We start from the raw sequence: 12,094 nt of genomic DNA, 5'->3' as shown, positions 1-12,094 counted from the left end.
CCCTGTTATCTATTGTCCCATCATTTCCTTATTTTCTTGAATATATTAAAAGTATTTTATAGCCTTTATTGGTAACTCTGATGCCTACATCACCTGGGGTTTGCATCCTTTGTCTAATGCTCCTTATTCTCATGTTATCTGTCATATAGTCTGGACATGTTGCATGTCTAGAAATTCTTTATTACATGGCAGACATTGCAAATGAAAAATCCATGTTATCTTCTGTGAGAGCTTTTCTACCTTCCCGTTAGGCAGACAGTGTGAGGGACTGATCATGTCACTCCAATCAGGCGCTGAGGTGGATCAGGACTAAAGTGCCTTTTTTCTTAAAACAGCTTTGAGGTATACTTGGCAAAATAATTTTCACACGTTTAAAGTATACAGCTTAATATGTTTTGACGTAAGAATATCCCCAAGGAACCATGACCACACTCAAGACAGTGAACATACCCATCACCCACAAAGCTTCTCTCCTGACGTTTTTTGTCCCTCCCTCCCTCCCCGTCTCTTCCCCTGGGAACCATTGATCTGCTTTCTATCACAACATATTGGTTTGCATTTTCAAGATCCTTATATGAATGGATTCATGCAGTATCTACTCTATGTTGTCTGACTTCTTTCATTCAGTGTAATTATTTTGAGAATCATCTGTGTTGCTGTATTAATAGCTTATTTGTCTTATAGTAGAGTATTGTTTAGTGCTGAGTTTTTACTGAAGAGTTTATTGTGAGCAGTGTTTGTATAGACCATCATTTCTTTCTGCATTTACTTCTTGATGGATGCATGGGTTATTTACAACTTGTGCTATTATAAATAAAATAGCAGTGAATATTTGGTTATAAGTCTTTGTATGGACATATGCTTTTCCTTTCTAAAGCACCAGATGAGGAATGTCTGGATTATATGGTACATAGGTGTTTACCTTTTTAAAAGAATCTGTTAAAGACTTTTCCAAAATGGTTGTACTATTGTAAATTCCTCGTGGTGTGTATCAGTTCTGGTTGCTCTACTTCCTTGCCAGCACCTTGTAAGGTCAGTCTTTCTAACTGTATTCATTCTAGTATGTATGTGAACTAGTATCTCACTGTGGTTTTTAAAAGTATTTCTCTAATCATTAATGACACCTTTAATCAGCATCTTTTCATATGCTTATTATCCATCTGGATATCTTTACTGAAGTGTGTTTTCTGGCCTCATTCATTCAGGTGTTTGAATTATTATTGAATTTTGAGACCTCTTTATTCTGGATCAGATACAAAGAGAGACCATTATCAGATATATGATCTGCAAATAGCTTCTGTCTATGGCTTGTCTTTTCATTTGCTTAGCAGTGTTTAGAAGAGCATTGAAGAGTCTTCATGTTCATAAAGTTCACTCTATCAGTTTCTTTTTAAAATAGATGATACTTTTGGTGTCATAGCAAAGAAAAATTTGCCAAACCCAAGGCCATAAAGCTTAAGCCTATGCTTGTTCTCCTAGCTGTTTTATAGTTTTAGATTTCCTATTAAGATCTATGATCCATTTTGAGGTAAATTTTGTATATTTTGTGAGGTGTGAATCAAAGTTCATTTTTTTTTTGCGTATCACTATCTAATTGTTCCAGCACTACATGCTGAAAAGATCCTTTCTCCACAGCATCCTTTTTGAGAATCAATTGTCTGTATAAGTCTTGGTTTAGTTCTGAACATTCTATTGTGTTCCATTATTATATTTTCCTGTTTTACACCAACACCATAATTTCTGATTACTGTAGCTTTATAAAAAAAAAGTTTGAAAATCAGATAGTGCAAGTCTTCCAACATTGTTTTTCTTGTTCAAAGTTGTTTTGGATTTTTGGGATCCTTTGAATTTTTATATGAATTATAGAATAAGTTTTTAAATTCCTTACATCCTGTTCTGCCAAAATTCCACCCATGTCTTTGGCCGTCTCCAGAGCCACATTTTCTGAAGAAGTCTCTCTAGATCCCAGGTGAAAGGAATTTCTCTTTCGTCTGTGCTCAAATCACATTTGATATTATTTGATTCCATTTAATCATATTTGCCTGTATGTACTTGTCTGACCTTTCCAGCCATTTAGTAAATCTCAAAAGATTAGGAATCTTGACTTGGTTCCCTCTGTGTGCTGAGAAACTAGTTCTATGCTTTGCAGGAGTGAGCCCTGCAGTAAGAGGTATCTGCAGCACACATCTAGCTCATTGCTTGAATATTGTCAAGGAATTCTGCAGATTTAGAATTGTTTATTGATTGTTGTCTCCAAGACGGCTCAGTCTTTTTTATTTCTATTGCTACTGCTGCAGTTTCAAAGAACAATGGGCTAGTTATTTTGCAAATATCAAATCATACTCTAATTGTGTTGTCACGCAAATTATGTGCTGCTGTGTCTTAACAACCTGCTTAGTGTTCACAGGCTCCTTCACTCATGGAAAATTTGGGAGAATGTCATATCCTTAGAGATAGCAATGCTGTCTTTGGCGACCTGAGCAGCAGTATCTGAATTCACTCCTGCTATTTTTCCAGTGTCCCCTCTAGACCTCCTCCAGCCCTCCATGGGGGGCCCTGCAGTTCTGCCCTAGAAAAGCCTGTTGCTTCTCAGGAAGACTTCCCTATGAAACATAATCATGTCCTTCTTGTGGGGACATTCAGTCCAGAGACCTGAAAGCAGGGGAAAATGTTCAGCCTGCTTTTGGTAGAACCTAAATTCTTCCATACTTGTTAGAAGCAATTTCAATGAGGAAACTGTTTTGGCATCTAACAAATCAGCAGAAATGACTGATGAGGAAGATCAGCTTCCCCATCCCACTCAGTCGTCATGTTGATGTGACACACACATTGGCAAACATTTTCCCCTGTGAGCAACGTAAAGTTCAAGACGTTATGAATGGCTTTTTATTTTTATTTCTTAGTCTTTCCACATTCACTGTGTCTCGTGAGATTATATGAATCCTGCTTATTTTCAGCCCAGCACTAAACTTTTTAAAAGGATCACGTGTTTAAAAGGCTAGTGGACAATTTTTTAGAAGACAGAAATCCTTAGATTTTGGTCCCAGAGTTGAATCTTGGTTAGTGGTGAATGAAAATTCCCGTTAAAATTTTAAATTCAGTGATATAAAGTCTTAAAAATAGTTAAATATTAGTCAATTTCATTAAACACTATAAGAGTTATTTACCTTTAAGCCTGTTTCTGGGGCAATTTTGCAATGATTCCCTCCCTTTATCGATTCCCTCTTTATCAGAATCCTTGAGAGGCCCCTGTCATCATTGTCAGTATCATCATTATCATCATGGAACTGATTCTTCTGGAAGATTCTAGGAAAATAAAGAGATGGACGGGATTATGTGTAGGTCAGTGCGTGCATGTACAATAAGAACAGCTGTCAGGCATTAGATGCAAGATACCCATTTCATTTAGGGGAGAATGTGGTCATGAAATCCTGATGTGGTGAATGAAGGAAGCGGTGGGAACAGGATAGTCAATGCAAAGGAGGAGGAAGTGAGTGAGTTGGAGAGCATAGATCCTTGGTTAGTTGATCAGCACATTGGTAAGAATGAGGGGAGTGTGATGGCAGAATCATGTCCCTCCCCAGCCACAGGGTAGCCACCTGTGACATGTTACTGTACATGGCAAAAGGGATGACAGATATTTTAGGATTAAAAATCTTAGAGGATTTCTGTCTCCTAAATTGTCTATTAGTTAGCCTTTAAACCCATGATACATTATTATAGATTAGTGCAGGGGCACAAATAAAAAGGATTCATATAATTTCACCAGACAAACTGAATGTAGAAAGGATAAGGAAGAAAAACAAAAAGTCACTTATAAGTGCCTTGAACCATAAATTGCTCATGAGGAAATGTTACACAAGGTGAATGTCACAGCCACATACATACTGCCTGAGTGGGATGGGACAAGGGGATCCTGAGATGAGACAATAGGGTGAGTAGTCTGGATTGTCCAGGTGGGCTGAATGTAATCACAGGGGTCCTTAAAATGGAGGATATTTCCCAGCTGAGTTTAAAATCAGAGGGAGGTGTAGCGATGGAGCAATGTTCAGAAAGGCTGCTGACCATGAAAATGGAGGAAGTTGAGGGGCACAAGCTAAGGAAGGTGGGTGACCTCTGTAAACTGGAAAAAAAAAAGGAAACATTCTCTTCTAGACCCTCTAGAAGGAAGGAACCCTGCTGGTATCTTGAATTTATCCCAATGAGAACTGTGTTGGATCTCTGACATCCACAGCCATAAGCTGATAAGTCTGTGCTGGTTTAAGCTATTAAGCTTAATGGAATTTGTTACAGTGGTAATAGGAAAATAACATAGTGAGCGGTAGTGTAAGGGATTAAAGGTCTAGGATGGGGTGTGGAGAGAATTCTGACATTTACACCTAAAAAACAACCAGGTGAAGTGGGAAGGTGTTTTAAGGAAGTCCTACCTGGCAGGGCTGTCAAGCAGACTGGAGTGAGCGAATCCTTGGAGTTAGAGGAATCAGTTAAACCTCTACAAGGAAAATAAGAAATAAAATGTAGCAGGGCTTCAGTGTTAGTAGATGTAGGAATGGAAATGGGCAGAGAGATATAAACATTATTTTGAAATTAGCTACAGGTTTGATGACTGCATGTTTGGGAGAGTTAGCCGATGTGTGGACTGAATGCATCCCCTCAAAATCCATATGTCGAAACCTCATCTCCCAGGTTGATGATATAAGGATATGGGGCCTTTGGGAGGTGATTAGTAGGATAAAATGAGGTCATGAGAGTATTGCCCTCATGAATGGTATTAGTGTTCTTATACAGGGCCCCAAAGTGCTTGCTTCTCTCTCCTCTCTGGGCCATGAAGATAGTGGGAAGACAGCCATCTTCGAGCTGGCAATCCTCTCCCAGATACATTGACCTTGAAAGCCTCAGCCTCCAAACCATAAGGAATATGCTGGTTGTTTAAGCCACCCGACACACGGTAATTTGTTACAGAATCCCAGACTGACGAAGACAGTGGAGAATGCCACTGCGTTTGGCACTGATTGCCTGGAGAATGCTGAAACCCAGGGAAGTGGGCAGCACAGACGTTTACTCATTTAATCCTGCCAACACTGTAGGGGATAGAGTCTACATTTTCCTCGCTATTTAAAAGGTAAGGAAAAAGAGGCACAAATAATAACAATGACAATGACAACAACAACAACAACAGCAACAATAATTTGTCCAAGATTCACACAGAACTCCCTGGAGGGAGAGTGAGAATTAATACTTATGCAGGCTGGCCCCAGAGCCCCTGCTCATAACTACTAAGTCAGATCACCTTGCTTATTTAGATCAGTTTTTTTTCAACTGTGATATGAGTGTACTGTGTCCAGTAACTTATAATTTCAAAATACCTCACTGTAAGGGAAACATTAGTTGCAGGCATTACAACCCACAGAAAGCTAGACATATAAAAATAACTTGTTAGGGCAAGATAACCAATAATGTTTTTAAATATTATACCTGCTGACCCTTTGCAATAAAGTGTTTATTTATAATTCTGTCTGGCTACAGAATAACATCATAATCCTGCATGTGGCTGGTGGCTCCCGTGTTGGACAGCACGGGTCTAGAGAATTAAAATGACTTGCCCAGCCTTGCCCAGGAAGCTCGTGGTGGGATCAGAGCTATAGTCTGGGACTGTTCCTTCCTATCCAACAATTCCCTCATGGAAGTTTAGAAGCTTCTCCTTTGGTGCCCAGCTGTCTATCCGTACTTATGACATCTTGTCAGGTGCCCCGGCCTGCTCCTGAACATCAGCCAGAACCCACTTCTGCTCTTTTTTGGCCAGGTAATACCTTCTAGCAACTTCCATTGCCTTCTTGGCATCAGTTTTTACATGGAAGGGTAGTGGCTAGAGAAGGAAATGTGTCCACATGACAGGTTTTTCATAAATATAGTAGGAGTGGTCAAGAGAAGAAAACCTCAGGAATACGAGTGGAAGCAGGTCATTTAATATACCAAATGCGTACTTTCAATGTATGTTTGTGTTTCCGAGTCCACGCTTGTTCTACTCGTGCATTATAGGCCAACACATCAGGAGACAAGGATTTGGGGCAAGAAATAGCGGCTTTAATTTGTAAAGCCAGCGGAGAAGATGGTAGACCAATGTCCTGGAGAACCATCATCCCAAGTCAGAATTCAGGCTCTTCTTATATTAAAAAGGGGAAGCGGGAATGCTTGGTTGTTGCAAACTTGGTGTATGAATTCTTTGTTGTTAGAATCCTTTGTTCTTGCAGCTCTTCACCTGGGTCAGATCCGTGTAAACCTCCAACAAGCAAATGTTATTTTCTATTCTGTATCTTGTTATCTTTATACGAATGGAAAAGTGATAATATCCTTCAAAGTCAGAGCCTTGAGAATAGGGTCTCCTGTATATTTCAGGATCTAGGCAACATTGTTTCACAAAAGGTGCAGAAACAGCAAGACTAAGCCTAGGAAACAGGGCACATGTTTAAAGTCAAAGGAACAGATCTAATATGGAGTCAGATTTGTTCTTTCCTATTTCAGTAGTGCCATGGAGAAGGCACTGTGGGCAGCTTTCTGTAGGGTCCTGGAGGCTTTCTCTCTCAGCCTCTGTGCGCCTCTATTGAAAACCCGTCATCGCTATCTGGCCTGCTGGAAAACCAGTCCGCCTGTTTTGCCCTGAAGTTGTGTTCTGTTTATAACTCATCTCTACTCCTTGGAAAACAACTCAATAAAAACTCAGTTGGTTTCCCACCAGCCCTGAGCAGGGGTGAGGGATAGCATGTTATTATTTTATTAAAAAAATATATAAAAGAGTTTTAAAACAGCACTGGGCACATAGGAGAGAGACAATCAATGCTTCCTGGCTTAAATCGAAAATGATGACTCAGTGAGTCTATGGCTGCTGTATTTGCTGAGCTAGTTACTCCTTTGCTCCATTACACATTTATTTTAACTGAAAAAGAAATATATGCATATGGTTAAAAAAATTCAAACAGAGCAAAAAATACTCAAGTGAAAGAAGTTTTCCCTCATCCTCTGTTCTTACATGCCTCCCTGGAGATGCCAATGTTTACAATCCTTTGTGTGCTTTTCCAGATATGCTATGCAAGTTCCCACCAATGTATGTAAATTCCTTTAAAGTTTTACTTATTTTTAACTTTAAGGGATTTAAATCCTCAAGTGGCTTCTGCCACAGTAATAGAAAAGAAGAAATCTGACTCCATATTAGATCTGTTCCTTTGACTTTAACCCTGTGCTCTGTCTCCTAGGCTTCTTCTTGCTTGTAAAACAATGTTGCCTAGAGCCTAAAATATACAGGAGAGCCTATTCTGAAGGCTCTGACCTTTAAGGGTATTTAACACTTTTCCAATCATATAAAGATAACACGTTGCAGAATAGAAAATAACGTTTGTTTTGTTGGAGGTTTACAGGGATCTGACCCAGGGAGATAGCTGCAAGAACAAAGGATTCTAACAAGAAGGAATTCCTACACCAAGAAGTTTGCAAAAACCAAGCACATAGGAAAGCAGCCTGAATTCTGACTTGGGGAGATGGTTTTCCAGGACATTAGTTTGCCATCTAGGTCTACAGAAACTTGCTATTCCATGCCCCAACACTTGGTCTCCCAACTTACTGGCCTGTCCTGCACTGAGGAGAATGAATTTGGACTCAATAACACTTCTACCTACCTAGCAAGTTGGACACTGGGACTGAGGGCAGCTCTCCCACACACAGGGGCCTACGGTGAGCCCTTGATTATTCCCCGAGGTTGGGGTGTGGTTTACCCAGGAGGGATGGGGACTCTACACCAACACTCAGGCAGTCTGCTCCTTCTGGGGCTCTGACATTTTACCTCCCGCTCCCTGCCAGCCCAACATTTGGGACAGTGGAGCTAAGGCAGAGATCGTGCCTGCCTGTTTCCCAGCGTGTAAAAGGGGAATATGTACTCTTCCCAAGGTAGTTCTGAGAAACAACACCTGCGGGTGCTTGGTTCCCTGAGCAACAGTAAACCTAGCTCCTTGTGGGGGCAACGGGTATGATACCCGTAGGGTTTCTGCAGAGACCTTAGCTGGAGGGCTGGGCCAGGGACGTAAAATATGAGCTGTGGGCAATGACGGGTAAGAGAAGGGTGTATAGGCAGGACTGCTGCCTCCTTCGGGGTGCCACAAGAGGTAAAACGCTTTCTCCCCATCTCTGTTACTCCCCTCCCAATTCCAGATAACTGCCTTCCCTCTGCTCCTCCTGTCCATGTGTCTCCCTCCACTTTTCCCCGCCTCCCCTCCTCCTCCCCTATTCTCCCTCCCTCGGCTCCCCTTCTCTCTCAGGACCCAGAGCGGATCGCTGGCCCTCCTGCGCATGCGCAGTTGCTGCCAGCTGGACCGCGGGTTGGAAGCTCCAGCTCCGAGCCGGGGATCGGCCCCAATGGCTTCTCAGCTCTGTCGCCCTGTAGGCCTTTGGCTACTGCCTGGGGCCGGGGCCTCTGGCTGTGGAAGTGCAAGGTGAGGGGATATCGGGAAAGGGGTGAGGCGGCTGCGGGAGGGCGGTCGGCGTGTCACAGCCCCCCAGGGCGCCAGTCAGCGTGTGTTCAGCTGGATTGCTCGGGCCAGACCCCTCTGCCCGCGCCACCTGCCCCGGCGCACCGGCCACAGCTGCCCAGGGCCAGGTGTGCCCCTGCCGCCTCTTGACCCAGCCGGGCTCCCCTCAGTCCGCGGCTGGCGTCCGCTTCCCCTCTCCCGCCGGCGAGTCCTCCCCTCCCGGTCTTCCTCTCCTTGGCCGCCGACCCGTCCCCACCACTGGGCGGGCTGTGTCCCGGGCGGGCGGGGTCTGCACACCCGGACGGGGCGGGCGGCTTGGGCTGGGGCTGGGGCTGGCCTCCGAGCGGGGCTGCAGCCCGCGTCCCCCACCCCGCTCTCCCTGCCCCGCGACCCCGGGGCTGCCTTCCTCTCCCTTTCCCGATCCCTGAGGTCCAGATTAGCGGCGTGGGCGCTGCTCCCCAGGCTGAGAGCCCGCGGCTGTAACTCCCAGCTTCTCCTGGTGGAGTCGGGAAAAGGGAGCGGCAGTGCTGAGGGAGCTTCTGTCTCCTTGATCAGGATTTCTGCCCCAGGTAAGTACCTTGAACACTTTCAGGTGTTATGATGGCGGTGCTTGTTGATGTCACATGTTTTTATACTGAGAGGGATTACAGTGGTGAAAGCAGGGCTTGGTTCAGTTAAAAATGAGCTGAAGGCATGAGGCTGTCTCATCCTCCATCATTCACTCTCCCAGGGTGAAACGTGAGACCGTCGATCTTAAAAAGATACTTATAGTCCCTAACTAGTCCAGCCCAGCTATTGTGTGTTAACAGGAACAGCACAACCTGAGGCGTTGGAGACCCAGGGACATTGCACTCCTAAAGAGCTCCTGGCAAAATCTGGTTTGTTTTGTTTTTTTTTTGTTTGTTTGTTTTAATTAAATTGTGGGACAGACTAGTAGTATAGAGGGAAAAATAATTGGCAAGACGGATTTTTTCATATAACAGCTTTATTGTGATATTGTTCACACACCATGAAGTCCACCCACTTGAATGTTACAATTCAGCAGCTTTTAGCATATTCACATTTGTGCAACCATTATTATTCCAGAACGTTTTCATCACATCAGAAAGACCAGTTGAAATGCATGACCTATCCACCCCTTCCCAGTGGTGGTTCTAAAGAAGTTTCTTGGCTGTTCCTGACCATAAATTAACTTGTTACATTCCATGAAATATCTGGGAGGAATTCTAATCAGAATTGCAATGAATCTGTCTATCAAAGCAGGAAGAATTAATGTCTTTATGGCATAAACTTCTTCTACACATGAATATATCTGGGACCCTATCTTTTCATCTGTCCAGAGCCAGGCCTATGGGAAATCCTCATTAATTCTTGGGTTTGTGAATGATGAGATTCAATACATCATTAGATGGAACTGTAGCCTTTCACTGAAGAGAAAAGTAACCTCGTAGAAGCCAAGTGATTCTCTGATGGTTAGAATGAGAGACCGCCAGTGCTGGAGTATTCGAGTGGACTTGGTGCTTGCAGAGTTCTCCACCACCTACAGCTAAGGGGATTACCGTGTTCTTTTACTTTTTTTTTTATGGCGTTGCTTTTATTTTTACTTATTATATAAAATTATTTTTTATTGAAGTGTTGTAAATTTACCATGTTAGCTTCAGATGTACAGCAGAGATTCAGTTATAAGCTTATGCATATGTATATAAATGTTTTTCAGATTGTTTCTAGTACAACTCATTACAAGAAATTGAAAATAGTACCCTGTGCTATATAGTAGGTCCTTGTCATTTATTTTATATTTATTAATGTGTATCTGTTAATCCTCCCTTTCCTGCCTGCTAACAACAGTTTGCTTTCTATGTCCATGAGTCTATTTCTAGCAGCACCGTTTTTGCTAGCAATATATGCTGGTTGGCTCTTTTCTGTTTCAGTAGTTCCATCTTATGTGTGGGCGTTTTTCTTCTGGTGGGCCTGTGTGTGGTTTGCACACGTGATAATAGAGATCTGTATTTGGGAGAACTCCAGGCCTCGTGTAGTCCCTCGTATGGAGCGCCCACTGAACTGATGCTTGAACTTGGAAAAAAACAGTAAATGTTGGAATTTCCACTATGGTTGAGACTTCCAGGTTTCTATAACCTCTTTAGCCCACCTAAATTTTGGCTGCACCCAATACTGGATAATTTGGTGGAACTTCATGGTATGGTGGTGTAGAGACAGGGCCTTGTATGCTTCTTCTCTTTCCTTTTTCTAACAATCATTTTCCTGGGCCTTCCAGGTACTCCCCCAGAAGGGCCCAGGGCTGGCTTGGTGCTGCACTGAGGCAATATTTGTTAATAAGTCCCTTTCCTCATCTCTTCTGAGCCTCCATTTCCTTCTCTACACAATGAGGGCTTAGACTAGATAAGTGCTTTTCAGTTTCTTTTAAAGCCATGTTTCCTTTGAGAAACAGAAAATTCAAATCTCTCCTCCCATCACAACCCTTTAGATTTTGACACGTCCTCCAAGGAGTCACATAGCTCTTTGTGGTAAATTGATGTGATTGTGATTCCACGTGGCACAGAAAAGACTCTTCAGAGATTTATTGCAGGGAGAGGGCAGGAAAGGGGCAGTATGTCACACTTTCTTGTGTGAGCACTGGAGCAAAGGCTTGGGTTTAAATACAGTGTCTGATGTGGCATCTCTCTAATCTTGCACAATGTGATAAACCTCTATCCCTAGTTTCTTAATGTGTCAAGTTGGGGTGGTAATGTTTTAAGGCTTTTGTGAAACATTATACACATAAGCCATTTGTGTCTCGGTAGATACAAGACCTGCTAGAGAGTCGGAATTTCTTTAAAAATACATATATATTGTCCACATCACTCTGTCTGTGTGTATTTTGAAGTTCCTGGAGGGTGAGGGTTGAGTGTAATGTCCATCGTGGGACAGGTGGCCCATGGGTCTGTGTGCCTCAGATTGCCCCCTCCTCCCCAGTCCTCTTCCTCTCAGTCCAGGATGAAGTTCCCTAGTAGATTTACACACAGGTCTTGTGGAAATGGCTTTTCATTTTATTGTTTCACCAAGGAGGGTTGCCATCATGATCTCTGTGGTCAGGTTTTGGTGACCTGAAGGCTATGCAATTGGGGATTTCTATTTTATAAAAAGAAAAAAAATTACAAATACAAAATTAGACCTAGGTTGGTGGCAGGGGCTTTTGAAAGTGGGGACCATTAGCTTTTTTAGCTTCAGGTGCAGTGGCCTCTGGCCACGAGGACACATCCTCATGCTCTGAATTTGGAGGGACCAGTGGGTTCAGTGGGAATATTTACTGAGTGCATCTCATGGGCTGCGCATTCTCTTATTTGTACTGTGTGTTCCTTATTTGAGATGGTGAGCTGATTTAAACTCAATAGCCTCTTTAAAATAATAGACTTTTTATTTTTAGATGTAATGTAGATTCCCATGTAGTTGTAAGAGATAATATGGAGAGGGCCTATGGACTCTTTGCCCAATTTTCTTTAATAGTTCCATCTTGCAAAGTTGGGGTACTATTCATTCGTGACTCACTAACCCTTTTAGGTTTGTGTTATTGCCCTCAC

General features: G+C 42.8%; 1 protein-coding gene across 1 annotated transcript in view; it reads left to right on the top strand.

Annotated features, from left to right (window-relative positions):
* LOC140690345 (uncharacterized) overlaps positions 1–12,094 on the top strand; it is a 36,064-nt gene that overhangs the window by 2,577 nt on the left and 21,393 nt on the right. The window contains exons 2-6 of the mRNA XM_072952053.1: positions 4,963–5,122; positions 5,527–5,803; positions 8,200–8,480; positions 9,007–9,085; positions 9,326–9,394. Coding sequence (XP_072808154.1) covers positions 5,731–5,803; positions 8,200–8,480; positions 9,007–9,085; positions 9,326–9,394 — 502 coding nt within the window. The 5' untranslated portion in view covers positions 4,963–5,122; positions 5,527–5,730. The remainder of the gene's footprint in view (positions 1–4,962; positions 5,123–5,526; positions 5,804–8,199; positions 8,481–9,006; positions 9,086–9,325; positions 9,395–12,094) is intronic.

The sequence above is a fragment of the Vicugna pacos genome, chromosome 30 (genome assembly GCF_048564905.1).
Source record: "Vicugna pacos chromosome 30, VicPac4, whole genome shotgun sequence".
In the NCBI taxonomy this organism is placed as follows: domain Eukaryota; kingdom Metazoa; phylum Chordata; class Mammalia; order Artiodactyla; family Camelidae; genus Vicugna; species Vicugna pacos.
Note: the sequence above shows the minus strand (reverse complement) of the source record. Positions and strands in the feature narration are given on the sequence as shown.